This window comes from Dromiciops gliroides, chromosome 1 (assembly GCF_019393635.1).
Source record: "Dromiciops gliroides isolate mDroGli1 chromosome 1, mDroGli1.pri, whole genome shotgun sequence".
Lineage (NCBI taxonomy): Eukaryota > Metazoa > Chordata > Mammalia > Microbiotheria > Microbiotheriidae > Dromiciops > Dromiciops gliroides.
The window spans coordinates 618,758,137-618,778,568 of NC_057861.1; the positions used below are offsets into that span (position 1 = coordinate 618,758,137).

General features: G+C 43.1%; 1 protein-coding gene across 3 annotated transcripts in view; it reads left to right on the forward strand.

The window, feature by feature from the left end:
• LOC122736285 (Grid2 interacting protein) overlaps positions 1-20,432 on the forward strand; it is a 132,654-nt gene that overhangs the window by 81,244 nt on the left and 30,978 nt on the right. For 2 of the 3 annotated variants that reach the window (XM_043978427.1, XM_043978425.1), the window contains exons 14-16: positions 13,086-13,175; positions 14,532-14,728; positions 16,943-17,098. In XM_043978427.1, coding sequence (XP_043834362.1) covers positions 13,086-13,175; positions 14,532-14,728; positions 16,943-17,098 — 443 coding nt within the window. The remainder of the gene's footprint in view (positions 1-13,085; positions 13,176-14,531; positions 14,729-16,942; positions 17,099-20,432) is intronic. The other variant, XM_043978426.1, reaches the window with a different exon arrangement.

Sequence of the window (20,432 nt, forward strand, 5' to 3'; positions counted from 1 at the left end):
GATACTGGTCCTGTATCTACTTGGGCCATCTGTGTCCTTAAGTACAAATAAATACAGGTCCAATACAGGTCAGTCCAAGGTCAGCCCCATCTCTTGTTAGTAGTACCAAGTATGCGCATATAAGGAAGTTGAGATCAGCACCCTGGGAAAGTGCTATTTACTGCATCTATATAGACGGGCATAAAAGGTCTTATCAAAAACTCCCTATCATTAGTGGTGGCCAGGCTGGTTCCATCATCTCTGGATGTACCCAGAGCAATTATAGCATCTTTTGTGGGGGTTGGGGTGGGTGGTATATTTCTTGGACTGGCAGGTTGAGGGACCAGCATAATCCTCTGAGACCTATAGAACACTGAATCCCTTGGCCCTCACTGCCCGAAGGCCAAGTAGCTTGTATTTCACCCCTCATCCAAGGTTCTCAGGCACCCTTAAAGAAAATTAGGAGTGTCTAGGCTTTCTGCCAATGGCTCCAGCTCCCATCCCTCATGTTATAAGTATTGAGAGGAGGTCCCCAGAAACTCAGTTCCATGTTACCACTAACAGTCAAATGAGCTTTTATAAAGGGATATTTACTTTAAAGGTACACCTGGTTGCCCCCCTCCCACTTCCCATACTACCTCATTCTCTGGGAAGGGAAAGGGAATTAGGTTCATAGTTTACCTATGTTCCTATAGAGCACAGTCTCAATTTCTAAGTTGAAAATCCACCTCAGGCTCAAGTCCCAGGCATGCTAGCTTCCCAAGACTTTTCTCTCAGGCTGGTTGGCACCAAGGTAGCTCTGATTTGAGCTCCCAGGTCCAGTGAGTATTAATGTCTGCACCTGAAATTGAGAAAAACAAACCAAACAGCTCAGACAGAGAAATACCTCAAGCCACAAGGCCTAAAAGGAGAGAGGAGAAGGAAGACATCTGCTCGCCCCTTCCCTAGCTCATTTACGTGGTTACTTCACCGTGGGTGAACTGTATATGATCCTAACCCTGGGAATGCAACACCAATAAATGCTCAGAAAAGAGAAAGACTGTCCCACTATGGCCAGTTTTAAAGATGAAGCCTGTTCTGGCTAAATAGCCAATCGAAGGAAACTACTCCCAGCCACATTGTAGGGAAACGCAGGGAAGCAAGGTGCCTTCATGTTAGGTGATCTGGGCATGTGCAGGGGAAGCTGTTACTCCTAGATGTGATCAGAATCTGCCCTCCTCTACCTCTAATCTGGGAGCGGTGGGTAGAGTACTGGGCCTGGAGTCAGGAACGCTCATCTTCCTGAGTCCAAATCTGGATTCAGACACTTACTAGGCAAGTGTCTGGGCAAGTGACTTCACCCTGTTTGCCTCAGTTTCCTCACTGATAAAATGCATTGGAGAAGGAATGGCAAAGCACTCCAGTATCTTTGCCAAGAAAACCCCAAATGGGGACTGAACTGAACTGAAAAATGACTCAACAACCACAACCACAACCACCACCACCAACAACAACAACCACCAACAACCACCAACAACCACCACCAACAACAACGTCATGTCTAAGTTTGGCATGGCCTATAACTTCCCACTGTGGGGCTCAATAAAAGGGTAAATAGGGTCTCTCTGAAGAGAGAACTTTGTCATGGGATTGAAGGGTTAGCCTGTCACCAAGTCTGGTTCAGATACATCATTGCAGGCTTGATTGAAACATTAACTTACCCTCATTTTGGGGGGAGCCTTAACGAGGGAAGGAGCATAGGTTCTGATTATGAAAACCACAGGAGAGAGGGTAGGCAAATTTCAGAAAGCACTAACTTGGTGTGGCTGCTACTCACTTATGTTTCTAGGCAAATTTCAACGTAGTCCCAGAAGGTTGAGTATTAGATGTCTACAGTAATCATTATTATTATTGCTCTTCACTGGAATAGAGTTAGACCTGGACCTTTCTTAGCTTCTGGCGAGACTCCTTTGTTCACTCAGTATATTCTTCTCAACTGAGGAGACAGTCACACCCTATGCCCCTCTCTGTCTCCCTCTTCCTCGTTTTGGAGGATTCATACTCCTGATGTCTTATAGGACCCTTCTCTCTCTCAGAGGTCCCTATGTAGAATAGATAATAAGTACCATTGGTCCCATTGAGTGAGGAAATAAATATTGACATCTTCATATCTTTTTTTTTTTTAAGTGAGGCAATTGGGGTTAAGTGACTTGCCCAGGGTCACACAGCTAGTAAGTGTCAAGTGTCTGAGGCCGGATTTGAACTCAGGTACTCCTGAATCCAGGGCCGGTGCTTATCCACTGAGCCACCTAGCCACCCCTGTATCTTAATATTTATAATCCCATCTCACCCATAAAAGCAACTTTAAGTCATTCTTTTTCATTCAACAAGCATTTTTGGGGGTCGGGGTTTGTTGTTGTTTTTGTTTTTGGTTTTTTTGGTGAGGCAATTGGGATTAAGTGACTTGCCTAGGGTCACACAGCTAGTAAGTGTTAAGTGTCTGAGGCCACATTTGAACTCAGGTCCTCCTGAATCCAGGGCTGGTGCTCTATCCACTGTACCACCTAGCTGCCCCTCAACAAGCATTTTTAAGCCCCTACTATGTGCATGACACTTAGGGATATAAATCTAACCCACATTATATTTTAATCTGTATAACTTCTTCAGTTTTTGCTGTGGGTTTTTTTTGGCATAAATGGGTTTACTTGCTATTTGCCATTTGTGGTAGCCTTGTGTGTAGCTAGCATTTGGTGGGAAAGAGTCAAATTGGTGATTAGAAGCTAAAGGGCTAATGACCGGGAAAGTGGCTTTAGTTTTTTTTGCTGTTGTTATCGGGTTTTTTGGGTGGTTTTTTTTTTTTTTTGGTGAGTCAATTGGGGTTAAGTGACTTGCCCAGGGTCACACAGCTAGTAAGTGTCAAGTGTCTGATACCGGATTTGAACTCAGGTCCTCCTGACTCCAGGGCTGGTGCTCTATCCACTATACCACCTAGCTGCCCCGTGGCTTTAGATTTTAACTGATATTGTGCCCCTAGACCAGTAATATTTAAGGAATTGATGGATATATTTCTAATCCAGTAACCCTCTAAGAGATTGGAAAAGAGTCTTATGGCTTTTTTTCCTACTCCCTCAAGGCAGAAACCCCAGGCTTGAGTCAGCATCATCTCTGCCAACCTAGCATCACACATACAAAATTACCCCAGGCTTGGTTGGAACGCTGGGTTACACAAAGACAAAAAGGAAATGGCTCTTGGCCTCCCCATCTAATAAGACACAATATATAGCTTGCTTCTTTCCCCAATACTATACACAGGCCCATCCTTAGGGTTATTTACCTATATAAACAGCTTCCTGAGTCAATACACAGCCACACTCAAGAACTATGCATATCGGGGCAGCTATGTGGCGCAGTGGGTAGAGCACCAGCCCTGGATTCAGGAGTACCTGAATTCATATCCGACCTCAGACACTTAACAGGTACTAGCTGTATGACCCTGGGCAAGTCACTTAACACCAATTGCCTCACCAAAAAAAAAAAGAACTATGCATATCCTCACCCTTCCCCAAAGCTATGTATGTACATGCACAATTCCCACATGCTGAGGCCATGCACCTCCACAAATACAAGGTTCCTTGAGGTAACATATATATAAACACATACAAATGCCCATCCTCCCCAGGGCCAGATAGCCAGCCAGAATTGGAAAAGGGTTATTGGCAAGAGTTTGCCCTGATGAAGACCCTGTGGTGCTTTCTTCTAGGATTAGAAGGTAGATGAAGCAACAGGCATCTACCTCTATGAAGCTGTGGTTAAATTGCCCAGCCCACAGGATGTACTTAACTGGTGCTTGTAATGATTGATTTCTGTGGTCCAAAAAGGCCAAGCCTATTTGAAAATGTCTTTTCCAGGGGCCTAGTTCCATAGGGTCTAATATTCTGAGTAGAGAGAATCCCTCATTCATTTTAAAACAACTGTGTCTCTGAAGGGCCCTATGTAAATGTTTGTATGTTAATGTACCACACTCTCATGTTAGCACCAAGAACCCAACTTAGCTGATTAGCTTTCCATCATCTTGAAGAGCAAGCCCAAGGACAAGGGAGTGTGTAATATAGGACGGAGGGGAGGGGAGAGATCCAGGTAGGGAGCACGAGGTTACCAGTCAGTAAGAGAGTGCAACATTCACAGAGCAAAGGACACTGAGGCTGCAGTGAGGTTTACCTACAGGCTCCACCACTTACTACTGGTGTGTCACTTGAACGAATCACATCCCCTCCCTGGAAAAGCGACAGTGGCACTGTCTGTTGAAGTTGACACCGTCCCTTCTAAAGTTTAGACTTTAAATGAAGGCCCTTTGGCAAATGAAGCTTCTCCTAGCCAAATGGTGTTACAAGAAGGTAGATATAAAGGGCCTTAGGTATGCCCTAGTCCAACGTAACAAAGGAATGGACTGTCTGTATGCAATGAACTCCCCATCACTGGTCATATTCAAGTAGAGGCTGGGTGGCAGCCTCTCACATATGCTATAGAAGGGATTCCTCCCTAGCATGGGAGATTGAACCAGATGACATCTGGATTTCCTTCCTAGTCAGAATCTAAGATGATATACTCCAGGGAGGGTGACTTTAAAGACTAGAACCCCTGGCCACTTTCCCGGTGCCAGGACTCCACCCTTCCCCCCCAACCCCCATTGGAGTTACTGCCATCACTGCAGGATGGGTTCCAGAAAAGCCCTCACTCCCTCTAGGAGGGCTGACTAAGGTATAAAGAGTCAGGGCTCATTTCCAGGTCTTTGTGAAGGTGAAGGAGCAGAGATAATATGTTCCAGGTATCCTGAGTTTTAACTTGAAATCTGTATTCCATAGGAACAGGGTTATAAATCTTACAAATATAGGATTCAGAAGTGCAACCGAAGTCATTCAGCTACATTGTAATCAATATAGGGATTTGTGGGTTGACCAAAGACCCTAACTACCGTGTGTGTGTGTGTGTGTGTGTGTGTGTGTGTATACACACATGTGTATAAAATGTATGTTATGTTTTCTGTAGGAAAGTACATTTTAAGTTCCAGACTTAGAAACAGACTTTCAGACCACAGCCCCTTGTGGGTTGGGGGGATATCTTAAAAGATTCATCTTTAGAAAAAGTTTAAAAATAAATACCTAGGGGCAGCTAGGTGGCGCAGTAGATAGAGCACCGGCCCTGGAGTCAAGAGGACCTGAGTTCAAATCTGGCCTCAGACACTTAACACTAGCTGTGTGACCCTGGGCAAGTCACTTAACTCCAATTGCCTCACTAAAAAAATAAATAAATAAAAATAAATACCTAGAGACCAGTACTATGAGCTCATTGAGGCCCCAAACTGGTTTTTTTTTTTGCTTTTCTTTTTATTGTGAGAACCAGGGTGCCGGTAAGGACATACATTAGATTTTAAATATCACATTATAATCATCAGTTAGTACAGTGCCTGGCATGTAGTAGACACTTAATAAGTGCTTATCGATATGATTTGACTTGACTTTCTCACTAAGCCTCATCACTGCTTACTCAAACCTTAGTTTTAACCTCTAGATTTCAGTCTTATCCCCTAATAAAATATACCCCAGTCTTCAGACTAATTTGGCAAATGTCTTCAGGCTATTTTCTCAGTTACTCTGGCTTCCTTCTGTTCAAATCACCAAAAATTCATTCGTTTAATTTTAAAAGGTAGAAATAATGAAAAGACGACCCCAGTTTCCATATCAAACTATTAGATCTGCTATTTCCTTTGCCTTCCTTTTACTTTATTTCATTTATATATGGAAACAGCTGGAAAGAGAGATTCTAAGCATCTAGGTATGCCTGTACACGAGCAATTGCAGAATTCTGACCTCTGGTTGGAAAGATTTCAGCCACATAAGCCTTTTGTGGAGAGGGGTGAGAGGTCCCACTTACCTGAACCTTTGGTGTGGTTCCTTCCAAAAGGCTCTAATAAAGGCTCAGATACAGGCTCACTTCTGATATACTTGCTTTATGGAACGGCTTTAACACAAAACACCACCAAACAGAAAGCTTGGCAATGCTTTAAGCACAGTTTTTCACTGGTCTCAACAAAGAGGGAACTGGGTGTTGGGGTAGAGAAGAGAGACTGACTGATTGCTATTAGCTTGATTACTATCCATAATTAACAACAACAACCGAAACCACTCAGAATCCAATTCTAAGTTGCTGCCTGTGACCACAGGAGTTTACAGGGCTTGTGGTATTTATTAAAGAATACCTGGGGTCCCATAGAGATCAGTTGCCTCGCTGCCTAATTTCAGTTACCCCCAGCAGCCCCATTTAGAATGGCTTCAGCTTCCTTCAGTGTGAGGCCTATTCTGAGCAGTACCCTGAGCATCATTTCCATAGACATCAAGTATGTATGAGATATGTAGGACAGGGCCCAAGCCAACCAACCTACTTCCCCCTGTTACCTCTCTCTTATAGAAATATCCACATGGATAGGCTCAGCTAGTCCAGGTTACTTTTTTTTTAAGAGATTAATCAGCCTCCAGAGGCTTCAATTCTTGAGCTAAGTGCTCCACCCTGTGCCACCTGCTACCTTACCTTACAGGTGGTCCTCCTAGACTCGACTATAATATGCCCAGTGATTAGAAGCTCACTCCCTAAAAGACAGGCTATTATATTGATATGCAGTTCTAATTATTAGGAAGTTCTTCCTCTTATAAAACCCAACTCTGCCTTCCTACAACTTTCTTTTTTTATTTGTTTTTTATGGGCATTTATAATCTGTCCCTCCTATTTCTACCTCCCCCAAATGAACAACAACAACAAAAGAAAACTAAAACCTTTATTATAAACATGCATAGTCAAGCAAAACAAATTCCCCCACTGGCCATGCCTGAAGATGTATGTATCTCTTTGCATTTTAAGTTCATTACCTCTCTAGCAGGAGCTAAGTGGTAGGCTTCATCTTTAGTTTTCTGGACATATGGTTTGTCATTACCTTAATCAAAATTCTATAGTCTCTCAAAGTTGTTTTTCTCTCTAATGTTGTCATTGTATAAATTGCCCTTCTAGTTCTGCTCACTTTGCTCTATATGAGTTCAAAAAGTTCTTCATTCTCTCCTGGGAAACTACCAATTTCATGATTTCTTAACATTATATTATATTCATATACCATAATTTTTAGGCCATTTCCCAATAGAAGAGCATCATCTTAGTTTCTAATTTGGGGCTATTACAAAAAGAGCTTCCATAAATATTTTTTGTACATGTATAGATTTTTTCCCTTTCTTTGATCTCTTTGGGATAAAGTGGTATCTACTAGTGATATAACTGAGTCAAAAGGTAAGCACAGTTTGGGGCACAGTTTTCTAGAATGGTTGGACTAATTCATAGCTCCACTAACAGCATGTTAGTGTGACTGTTTTCTTATAGACAATGAAAATTTATCATTTTCCTCTTTTGTCATCTTTGCCAATCTAATGTGTGTGAGATGGAACCTTAAAGTTGCTTTAAATTTCATTTCTCTAATAAGTAGTGATTTAGAACATTTTTATATGGTTGTTGATAGCTTAGATTACTTCCTTTGAAAACTGCCCTTTCATATCCTTTGATATCTTATGTATTTTAGATATGAGACTTTTATCAGAGAAACATGTTGCAAAGATATTTTTTCTTAATTACCTTTACCTTCTAATTTTTTTTTTTTTGCGGGGCAATGGGGGTTAAGTGACTTGCCCAGGGTCACACAGCTAGTAAGTGTCAAGTGTCTGAGGTCAGATTTGAACTCAGGTACTCCTGAATCCAGGGCCGGTGCTTTATCCACTGCGCCACCTAGCCACCCCTTTACCTTCTAATTTTAACTATATTAGATTCATTTGCACAAAGACTCTTGAATTTTATATAATCAAAATTGTTCAATTTTATTTTGTGTGATCCTATTTTTTTACTTGTTTAGTCACGAATTCTTTCCCTCTCTGTAGATTTGAGAGGTAATTTCTCCCTTGCTTCTCTACTTTGTTTATGATGTAATATAGCCAGGTAATGCATCTATTTGCAGCTTACCTTGGCATGTGGTATGAAAGTTTGGTCAAAACTTAATTTTTCCCAGCACGTAATCCAGATTCCTATAACTTTCACCTATTGGTCTTAGGGCTATCTTCTGTGGCTAGCCCAAACAGATCTAGTACCTTCCCCATTGCTAGCTCTTCAGGTAGTTGAAGATTTACCATGTTTTTGTACCTACCAGGTGCCATGACTCCTGGGCCAATGAGGAAAAGTTGGCCCCTCCCCAAATTTGTACCGAGCAGCAAGACAGGTACACACATCAACAATTTTCACTGTTACTAATTAACAGGATGTGAACTCTACCTAAGAAAGTGAAACAATCTATATTATCTGTATTACCATTATCTAAAACAAAGGCTCTCTGACCACTTCAAGGTTTGGCTTGGATGCCAATAAATCTGTCCCCAGGTTATTTATATGATTTGTTTTTTCTGTAATGATTTTCCAAGGAGTCTCTAAGATTGTGACAAAGCGGGAGTCAGCATGGAAGTGGTGCCTATACGTATTCTCTCAGAAGGTACTGAGATTACGTGCTAAGGGAAATTGGTTCGTTGGAAATAGAAACCCAAGTATGAAAGCAAAACTTAAGGTACAAAATATATGTTTACCACATAGAAGATTATAATAGGGGCAGCTAGGTGGCACAGTGGATAGAGCACCGGCTCTGGAGTTAGGAGGACCTGAGTTCAAATCCGGCCTCAGACACTTAACAATTACTAGCTGTGTGACCCTGGGCAAGTCACTTAACCCCAGCTACCTCACCAAAAAAAAAAAAAAAGCATGAAGATTATAATAGAGTCACTTACAAGATGAGGGATCATGAGGCATAGATGCATCTTTAGTCAGTTGGTCAGTAAACATTTGTAAGTGCTTACTATGTGCCAGGCATTGTGCTGAGCTCTGGGAATATAAAGTAAGGCAAAAGCAATCCCTACTCTCAAGGAGCTCATTCTAATGGGAGAGATAACATATAAATAACTGTGTATGACAAGATATATAAGTAATCTCAGGATACCCCTAGTTTCAACCCTTCCTAGAGGAATGTCATTTTCCTGAGGGAGGATGAGGTGGAGATGTTTTCTTTTCTTTTTTCTTTCTTTTTCTTTCTTTTTTTGTGCAGGGCAATAAGGGTTAAGCGACTTGCCCAGGGTCACACAGGTAGTGTCAAGTGTTTGAGGCCAGATTTGAAATCGGGTCCTCCTGAATCCAGGGCTGGTGCTTTATCCACTGCACCACCTAGCTGTCCCCCTATGTAAGTAATCTCAAAGGGAGGGTGCTAACATAAGAAAAGCTTCTGTAAGATAGTGGAATTTTAGGTGAGGGACAAGAGGGACAGCCGGGGGAAATGCCTAGAGAGAGGAGATGCCGCTCTTTATTGTGAAGAACAGTAAGGAGGCCTGTGTCACTGGATCAAAGAATATGTGGAAGGGAATCAGGTGTGACAGTGAAAAATAGGAAGGAGGCAAGTGGTGAAGGACTTTACCAGTCAAAGAATTTTATATTTGATTCTGGAGGTGATAGGGAGCCTCTGGACTTAATATTGAGTAGAAGGGTGACACGATCAGACTTGGGCTTTAGAATTTGATTGCTAAGTGAAGGATGCTTTGGAGTGAAGAGAGACTTGAAGCATGAGACCAACTAGCAGACTATTGTAGCAGTCCAGGTGTGAGGTGATGGGGGCCTGCACCACGGTGTTGACCGTGTCAGAGGAGAGAAATGGACTTTATGACTGTCAATTATAAATTGAGCTGAGCCCCAGTGACTGGAAGGATGGTCATAATAGGGAAATTTGAAAGAGAGAGGGTTCATACCAGCACTGACCCTTCTCCATTTCCATAGCTCTTAGATAAAGCTGGCCAGAACCTTTGGAAAGGAGGTTTGCTTCCTCCCATGCTTCTGGGTTCTATCCCCCATTTCTACATTGAGCTGAAGATCCCCGGCCACCCCCAACAATAGTATCCACCCCTTGCCTCTATGTAGTTCTTCATACTTTTTGCTTAGAAAAGAAAATCACTTTGCCTTTATGCCCACAGATCTCATAGTGCTCATCCTTGGAGACAGGAGCAGGACTGTCTTCTTCCTTCCAGGGAATTGTATGGATGCTTAACTCTGCCCTAGAAAGTTGGATATCAGCCTTGTCCTATGTAAGAACAGAGATACAGTAGGAGGTACCTCACAGTTACCATCTCAGACAGTTGTTGACTTGACCTAGTCAAGCAATGGGGTTCATCAGTTCTGATCACCCTTCAGAGTGTGGTGTGCTCAGGCTGGCTCCCTGGCTGCCTCCTTTTGCCCATAGATCAGCCTAGACCAGCAGATTTCCTTTCAAAGGTTTCTGTTCTCCTGGAAACATGCAAATGCATTATATATCACTGGGCCAATGCTTGAATGGACAGTCTCCAAAGTAAAAGCATTATCAATCTAAACTTTTTTTTTTTTTTAGTGAGGCAATTGGGGTTAAGTGACTTGCCCAGGGTCACACAGCTAGTGATTGTTAAGTGTCTGAGGCTGAATTTGAACTCAGGTACTCCTGACTCCAGGGCCGGTGCTCTATCCACTGCACCATCTAGTTGCCCCCTATCTAAACATTTATTAAGTGCCAACTATATGCCAGGCACGGTGCTAAGCATTTGGGGATACAAAAAAGAGGCAAAAGACAGAGCCTGCCCTCAAGGAGCTTCCGATGTAATAGAGACAACAAACAAATAAACAAATTTATGCAAACAGGCTATATGTAGAATAGGAAATTATGATATTATTATTTATATATTATACATTATATAATTTAAATTATATATGTAATTAAAAGAGGAGCAGCACTAAAAACAAGGGGCTGGGAAAGGCTTCCTATGGAAGATGATATTTTAGTTGGGACTTAAAGGAAGCCAGGGAAAGCATCAGGTAGAGATGAGGAGGGAGACATGGACTCACACAGGAATGTCCTAACACCATGGACAAGGAGGACCCTGGGCCACATATTTTGGGGAGCATCCCATACATGGAGCCCAACAACATATTTATCAATAATGACTTGCCATGTAAACAAAAACAGGAAGTCAGACCAGATCCACCAGTGCCAGGATGTGCCTGAAGCTGATTTGATTTGTCATCTTGCCCCTATGTATTCTTTTTTTTTTTTTTTTAGTGAGGCAATTGGGGTTAAGTGACTTGCCTAGGGTCACACAGCTAGTAAGTGTTAAGTGTCTGAGGCCAGATTTGAACTCAGGTACTCCTGACTCCAGGGTCGGTGCTCTATCCACTGCGCCATCTAGCTGCCCCGACCCTATGTATTCTTGGGGAGGGGAAGTGTCAGCCACGCATTGCTGATGGGAGCCTCTAACGCACCAACTTGGTTTCTATTTGCCACTATCTTCACCCAATAACGTGCCAACTCGCATGTGATAGACCCTCTTCTTCCTCAGTAGAACAAGCCTTGCCCCTCATCTATTCTTTTATTCTTCAATGCTACCTCTCTTGGTGCTCAGCAGCTGGTCCCTGAGACAAAATTAGGAGACTACACTGGCCAAAGAATGAATGATCACTATTATTGTTCTGTTGTAAATTCTGGTCTGCTTCTATGTAGTATAACCATCAAGACTGGCCTCCCTCCTCTTTGGAGATGACTACCCATAACTCTGCTAATTAGTTTAATCCTAGATCTCAGGGTCAGGACTAGGAATCCTATAATCAGGGGCAAATTGTGTGTGTGTGTGTGTGTGTGTGTGTGTACACGCATGTGCGCACGTGCAAGCATGCACATACATGTGTGCATGCTTGTAGGGAGGTAGGGGTATTAGCATTGGTGAAGAGATGGTCTTGTCATGTTAGGAGAGGGGATGTCTCATATCCCAGAAAGTCCTGCTCATGCCCTAGAAAGGTTATGAGGAAGGATAGACTCCAGAGCAGGAAGTGGCAGAGTTTGGGAGTAGTTTGGCTCAGGCTGATGGATGACCAAGAACAAGGCACAGGGATGGTGGATAATACAGAGAGGAATCACACACCACACAAACTGATGTTTTAAAAGGCATCTTCCTGGAGGTTGGCACCAGAGCAAAGCCCCAGTTGCCCCATGCTAGTTTTGGCTCTGCTTGCTTCTTCCCCCTAGTTACATAGTGAAAGTGAACTGGTGACCAAGAGTCAGGAACCTTGGGTGTTCTAGTCCTGACTACTCTTTGCTAGCCATGTGAGCAACAATTTGAATGAATTGCTTGGCTCCCTGCTCCATGGTTTCTGCATCAGCAAGAGGAGGGGGCAGGAATAGATGATTCCTCAGGCCCCTTCTCACTCTAATGTTCTATGTTTGCATATATTTGAATATGTTAGAGTGACTTGTCCATTTTGTCCCAGGGTGAGGTAGGGGTTGAGTAAGGAAAGGGGGCACGTTGTAGTTATTCTCGACATTAGTGTCTGTAAGGGTTACAAAAGAGCTTTTCCATATCCCTAATAATGTGGGGGCATGATTTCTTGGGTACAGAGGAACCTCCCTGCTTCCCCAGAAGCCCAGTAGGTGGCAACAGCCCCAAGAATGTGGTCCTGTAGAAAGAGCATTGGATTCAGAAATAGAAGGCCTGGATTCAAATGCTTCTAGGGGCATCTAGGTGGCGCAGTGGATAGAGCATCGGTCCTGGATTCAGGAAGACCTGAGTTCAAATCCGACCTCAGACCCTTGACACTTACTGGCTGTGTGACTCTGGGCAAGTCACTTAACCCCAAATGCTTCTGTTTCCTCATCTGAAAAAGGAGATTTGACTGGATGATCAGAAACCCCTCCCGGCTCTAGACCAGATCTGTGACCCTGTGATAGTAAGCAGTTCTTGGGCTGGGGATAGAAACCTTTTGGCTGAGGTGAAGAGTGAGTGGGGAGAGAAGCTTGCCTTATAGGTCTGTGAATCTCACCTGTTGTTTTATTTTTCCAGCTCCACTGTGGAGAGCTCAGAATTCCCCCAGTTCCAGGATGCTCAGAGAGAGATGGCTGTGAGCTTTGTCTCTCTGGCTCACTCAGGACCTGTTTCTCATTCTCCTCTCCAATGTTGGAGAAAACCAGCCACAACCTTACCTGTGATTAAATCTTTCAGTTTCTTTTCCAGAGCCAACTCTTGCACCTGAGCCCTTTAAAAAGAAAGATGTGGTCGAGATTCTGTCTCACAAGAAGGCCTATAATACATGTAAGTGGATGTATGTGTAGTGGGGGCTGGGGCAGCAAAAGCAAATGGGATAATTTGGGGGCTTTTTTTCCTGGGAAAATGAGGAAGATAATACACACATTTTATGGGAATGGTGACACAGATCAGAAAGGACTCCCATTTATCATGGGGGCTTTTAGATCCATCGGCTCAGGAAAGGGGCTGAGAGTAGGGGAGGTTCTCTATTACACCAGGAAATTCTCTGAAGTCACTTGTTTGCCTTTGCTGTACATACCAGAAGTGTCAAAGACCCAGAAGCTGGCAGAATTGCTGGGACACTCAGGAGTTATGCCACACGGAGATTAAAATGTAACTGGGAAATATTTAACAAAAGAATTTAGAATACAATAGAAAACATAGATAATGTTAATATGTGATTTTTTAAGTCAGTATGTAACCAGTGGGAATACTCACATAGGGTATAGTGGCCTTGTTTCTATTTGAGGTTGACATCAGCCCTGTAGACAGCCTAAGTGTGGAAAAATGTCCAGATGATACCACCCCAAGGCATTTAATCATTCCTTTGGGGAAGAGGTGGTTAGTGTGAAACCACAATAGATTATTCCTCTAAGTCTTAAAGCACTTTGTTTCTGGACCAACCCTTTGTTTGCCTTGGTAGAGGGAACTTTTAGTGAGGAAACTCTCTTTAACAATGCAGATGGACCTGTGCTCTATAACTTGTAGAATTAGAGTGGCCTAGTATGCTGAGAAGTTAGGGGACTTGTCCAGGATCATACAGCCAGCCTGTGTCAGAGGCAGGACTCAAACCCAGTTCTTTCTGATTCTCACAGCTTCTCTCAGTCCAGCATCCCACAGCTGCCTCTCTGCCTCTGTCTCTAAGTGTTCTATTATTGCTCCTGCATTGGAGTCTAGGCAGAAGGCCAGCTGAGACTGTATGGACATTTAAAATTCCCTACAGGCAGCAGAGTAGCGTGAAAAGTATACAGCACCAGGAGCTGGGAGTGTGGGCTCTAGCTCTGGCTCTCAGGAAGGAGCTATGTGACCTTGGTCGAGTCAGCCAGTCCCTCCTCTGGGCCTCAGGGTTCTTCTCTCTCTAATGAGTGAGTTGCAGTAGATGAGTTCTACAGTTCTGCTAGCTCTGGTAGCCTCTGATCCTGCTAAGCCTGGCAGGATGTGAAAACCTCAGATGTCTACGACAGTTGGCAACATAGGAAGGACTCTTCGGTTGACATTGAGGAGCTCAGAGTTTCCATGGGCCTGTCTTGAGGCTGGATGGACCCAGGGGCAGTGATGGTAGCTGCTTGAGCAGCCAAGCAGGCTTCTTTCCTCACCCATCAACTCCTCTGGGTGGATCTTCCTTTCTCCCACACTCCCCAGCTATACTCATTGCCCACCTGAAGCTGTCTCCACCTGAGCTCCGTCAGATCCTCATGAACATGGAGAGCGAGAGACTGGAACCCTCCCACCTCAAGCAGCTCCTCTTGTATGCTCCTGATGCTGAGGAAGAGAAGCGCTACCAGGGCTACAGGGACACCCCCAGCCAGCTGAGCGAGCCCGACCAGTTTGTCCTGCAGGTGACGGGCCAGGGGAAGCATGGGGCTGGGGTGGGGGGGAGAAACCTGGGGGAGTCTTGCTAGGCTCCCAGCATTACCTTCTTTGAGCACCCCTAAAAACCCAAGTATCATCAGTCAGTGGTAGACCCTGAACTAGAACTTGGACCTCTCAATTTCTAAGGCAATATCTGAAACACTCCTCTGCTCCACAGCAGAGGAAGGAAATAAGTGTTTGTTAAGCTCCTACTACGTGTCAGCCACTGTGCTAAGCAATTTACAAATATTATCAACCCTGGGAGGTAGGTGTTATTATTATTAAACCCATTTTATAGTTAAGGAAATTAGAGCAGACAGAGGTTAAGTGACTTAGCCAGAGTCATACAGCTACTAAGAGAGGATGGGTCTGAATTCAAGTCTTTCTGACAGGGCCTCAAACCACTCTGCTCCCTAGCTGCCATTCATTTATTCAATGTGTCTTTATGGTGGAGTGAACAGGAAACTGGCCATTAAAGACAGGAAGAATTCAAGTCGTCCCTCTGATGCTTATTAGCTGTAAACAAGTCACTTAATCTCTCAACGTTCTAAGAATCTCTCTAAAACTATAATCTGCAGGAAAAGTGCTAGCTGTCTTTGATAGAGGGAGTTTCCTCACCTGGGAGTTCCCTTTACCAATGAAATCACAGTTCCAGTCTCTGTTCCTGTCCCTTCATTAAGCACCTACTGTGTGCAAAACACTGTATTCATGCTATTGGGAAAGCTACAAAGTTTAGATTACAAATAGGCAACTGCCAAATAAAGGGTAAGATGCAAACGCTTTTAGGAAATCCTTCTTTACAGCTACCACAAGTCCCTTGTGTTGCATTTTGAGACCAATTTTTCTTCCTTCCTTCCTTCCTTCCTTCCTTCCTTTCTTTTTTTACGCAGGGCAATGAGGGTTAAGTGACTTGCCCAGGGTCACACAGCTAGTAAGTGTCAAGTGTCTGAGGTTGGATTTGAACTCAGGTCCTCCTGAATCCAGAGCTGGTGCTTTATTCACTGCACCACCTAGCTGCCCCCAAGCCTAATTTTTCTTACTCAGTTCTTGGAAGAGAACAACCCCTCAGTGGTTTGTGTCAGAAGCAGCCTTCCATGGCCCCTGGGCCTCTGCTCCCAACCAATAAGAGGCAGCCAGAAGCCCTAGGAGGTTACCTAGTTTAGTGGAAAGAATACTGGTGGGGGAGTCAGGTGACCTACCTAGGTAAAATGGCCTTAATGAGGTGCTGCACCTCAGCTTTTTAAATTGTAAAATGGGAATAATAGCCACTGCCTGGGTTCTCTCACTAATCTTTTATGTGGATCAAGTGGGATAATGGATGTAAAGTACTTTGAAAACTGTAATTCGCTATACACATGTAAAAGATTGTTGCTGGGAGAAGAGCTCTGAGTAGGGTCAGAGGACTTGGGTTCAAGCCTAACTTCTGACATGACCTTTGTGACCTTGGGCAAGTCACATAAGCTCTGGATCTCAGTTTCCTCATCTGTAAAATGAAAGGCGCTGGATTCATTGTCCTCTGAGGTCTCTTCAACTTCTCAATCTAAAATCCTGTCATTTTCTGAATCTAATTTATGACTTCACTGATATTAGGGAGCTCTTGGGAAGGAAACTCCTCCTCCCAATGCAAGGAGAACATTACTCCTCAGTGTCTTCTCTTAGAAAGTTTCCCAGGGCACTGAGGGGCTGGCATTTTCCCAAGATCCCCTGGCTGGAGTATGTTAGAGATGGAACTTGAACCCAGCACAACCAAGATCCACCTTCTCTAGCATGTTGATTCTCTTAGCCTTTATTAGCAATAATCACAGTTATCATGATTAATGCCACCTTTTCTTTAATTACAAAAAGTGATCATTTTACGTACCCACACAACCATCTGCTGAACATTAAGGGCAAAGAAACAATTTTAGGAAACCTTTTTGTCCTGGGGCCATTTCTATCCAAACTCCATCAAATATAAGAAACCAATAATAATGATGATGATAAAGGGAAGCGTCCACATAGAGCACATCATCTCCATTCCTGCTGTCCTTGGGTGACCTGTCCAAGGAGAGAAGGAGGGATTGGTGGGTATGGTCCAGGAGACTCTGCTGGACTCCAGGTGGGCTTGGTAGGGTGGGGTAGGTAAGGCTGGGTGGTGTCACAGGGAGTCTTACTCTTGCTGCAGGCCGGACATCCCTCCCTTACATCTCCATTCTGCTTAGATGCTGTCCGTTCCAGAATATAAAACCCGACTGCGCAGTCTGCACTTCAAGACTACCCTGCAGGAGAAAACTGAGGAGATCAAAGGCAGTTATGAGTGTGTGCACCAGGCCTCCCTGGAGCTCAAGAATAGCAAGAAGCTTGCCAAGATCTTAGAGGTGAGAACCACTTTCCCTCCTGGGAGGCTTCCTCCCATCCCAGCAGGCTGCTTGTCCCAACTACAGAGAGATGGAAACCGGAACATCCATCTGGCTCTTTGGCAAGTGCCAAGTCTCACCTGTTCCCTTCTCCTCCTGCCCCCTACCTTCCTTTTTTTCCTCCCCTTCTTTCTTGTTTCTTTTTCCTCCTGTTTTCCTCTCCTCTTGACTTATTATAGATCTCATAAATGCTTCAAGTTAGATGGGATCTTATGCTACAGAGCTAGAGTGGGTCTTGGAAAATAGAATGTAGATTATCAGAGCCAGATAGGGACCTTAGAACACAGGACATAAAATGTCAGAACTGGAAAAGACCCTAGAAGACAGAGGAACAAAAACAACAAAAAAGAACGTCAGAGCTGAAAGGACCCTTGGAGCCCATCTAGTCTCCACTATTACATTTTTAATTTTTTTTTTTTGTGGGGCAATGAGGATTTGCCCAGGGTCACACAGCTAGTAAGTGTCAAGTGTCTGAGGTCAGATTTGAACTCAGGTCTTCCTGAACTCAGGGCCAGTGCTTTATCCACTGTACCACCTACCTGCCCCCTAACTATTCATTTTATAAATGAGCAAACCAAGGATCAAGAAAGTGGAAGTGATTTACCCAAGAACATAGGGGTGGTTAGTAGGAAAGCCCGATTAGTTCTCAGGACTTCCAACTCTTAGCCTTTCCTATTTTTTAAAAAAAATAATTTAATTTTCAAACAAAGATCAGATTTTTCTTCCTCCTGTTTCCCTCTCCACCTCCCACCTACTCCCCTCCCCCACTAAGTGAGAAAGCATGAAAAACAAAATCCCAGTTTCAAACAGTATAGTCATGCAAGGAAAAATTTCTCATTGGTCACATCCCAAAATATTATGTCTCAATCTGCACTCTGAGTCCATTACCTCTCTGTCAGGAGGTAGGCTGTATGTTTCTTTATTCTTTTCTTTTCTTTTTTGTTTGTTTGTTTTTGGTGAGGCAATTGGGGTTAAGTGACTTGCCCAGAGTCATACAGCTAGTAAGTTGTCAAGTGTCTGAGGCCAAATTTGAACTCAGGTCCTCCTGACTCCAAGGCTGGTGCTCTATCCACTGCACCACCTAGATGCCTTGGTAAGCTGTATGTTTCATCATGAGTTCTCAAGAATTGTGGCTGGTCATTGCGTTGATCAGTTCCCGAGACTTCCTTCCCTCCCCCCCTTTTTTTAATCAGCCAATATCCACCTTCTCCACCTCCCACCCCAATCTCCCTCAACCGAAAACACAACAAAAACAAAACTCATTACAAACACATATAGGGGACAGCTAGGTGGCACAGTGGATAAAGCAGTGGTCCTTGATTCAGGAAGATCTGAATTCAAATCTGGCCTCAGACATTTGACACTTACTAGCTGTGTGACCCTGGGCAAGTCACTTAACCCCCATTGCCCCACAAAAACAAAAACAAACCAAAAAACAAACACGTATAGTCAATCAAAACAAATTTTCAATTGGACATGTCTGAAAAGATACTTGCCCCATTCTGTATTTTGATTCCTCCAGGAGGTGGGTAGCATGTTTTATCATTATTCCCCTAGAATCCTGGTTGGTCATTACACCAAGAAGAGTTCAGCACCATAGTATTCCATCACATTTATATACCATAACTTGTCCATCCATTTTTTAATTTGTGGAAATTTATTCCCTCAGATTACCATTCTTTGCACTGCAAAAAGCACTAGAAATATTTTTGTACATCCTTAGAATTTGCTTTGTATAGGACTAATCCCTCCTTCATCTATTTTTCCTCTAATTCCCTCTACCCCTTTTCTCTCCTATTTCACCAATGGGTGAAATGTATTTCTGTATCCAGTCTTGTGAGAGCTTGTGCATATGTGCGTGTGTGTTTTCTTCCTTCTTTTGACCAGTTCAGGTAACGGTGAGATTCAAGTGTCAGCCAGCCCCTCTCCCCTATCTCTTCCTCCTTGTTTGTATAGATGTCTACTTGTATACCCTGATTTTTATGAGATAATTTCCCCTACCCATCTTTTTCTTTTTGCTTCTCCTACATCACCCAGTGTATTCTTCTTTCCTCTTTCCATTCTTTTCTTAAAATCATCAAGTCATAACAAAATCACTCCAAGGCCTTGTCTAACTTGATTCCCTCTATGACCCTGGTGATGATAGGAATCAGAGAGGACACATGTATCATCCCCTATATTTCAGTGTAAGCAGTTTATCTTCGTTTAGTCCTTTATCATTGTTCATTCATGCTTATCTTTTCATGTTTCTCTTCCCTCTTGTTTTTGTAATTCAAAGTTTCTTCATAGCTCTGGTCTTTTCATCAGGAATGCTTGGAAGCCGACCATTACTTCATTAAAGTTCTATTTTTCCCCTCTGCAGCATTGTACTTTTGCTGAGTAAGTTATTTTTGGCTGTAAGTCCATATCCTTTACATTCTGGAATATCATATTCAAGTTCTCCACTTCTTATAGGTGCTAAATCATGTGTGATCCTGACTCACTCCTCAGTACTTGAATTGTTTCTTTCTGGCTGCTTGTAGTATTTTTTTGTTTTGGAAGCTCTGGATTTTGATTATCATGTTCCTGGGAGTTTTCATTTTTGGGGTTTATTTCAGGAGGTAACTGGTAAATTCTTTTTATTTCCACTTTGCTTTCTGGTTCTAAGAGATCTGAGCAGTTTTCTTTTAAGATTTCTTGAAATATGTTGTCCAGGTTCCTTTTTTTGGTCATAGTGTTCAAATAGTTGAATGATTCTTAAATTTTTTCTCCTCAATCTATCTTCTGTGTCAGTTGTTTTTGTTATGAGATTTTTTCTACCCTTTTCAGCTTTTTGACATTCATATTTTTTGTTGCCTCATGGAGTTATTCATTGACTTCTATTTTGTCCATTTGAATTTTCAGGGAGTTTGTTGCTTGGGTAAGATTTGTGCCAGCTGTTAATTTCCTTTACAATTCTTTCTTCCATGGCTCTCATTTCTTTTCCATTTTTTTCTGCAAGCATTCTCATTCCAACCATAAAAGCATTTTTACTTCTTATTCATCTTTTCCAGGAATTCTAGTTGAGTTTGTGCCCAAGCTGTATTTTCTCTAAGACAGTGCTTATAGATGTTTTAGAGTCATTCCTTCCGCATTGGTCCTTGAACATCCCTTCCTCCATAATAACTTATTATGACAGGGTTTTTTGTTTGTTTGTTTGTCCATTCTTCTAGCCTACTTTTTCACTTCAGATCTGCTGTTAGTGCTGGCCTCTGCAGCACTGATATATTGAATGTCGTGTTATTCTAGGATCTCAGGGACAAGCTAGAGACCTGCA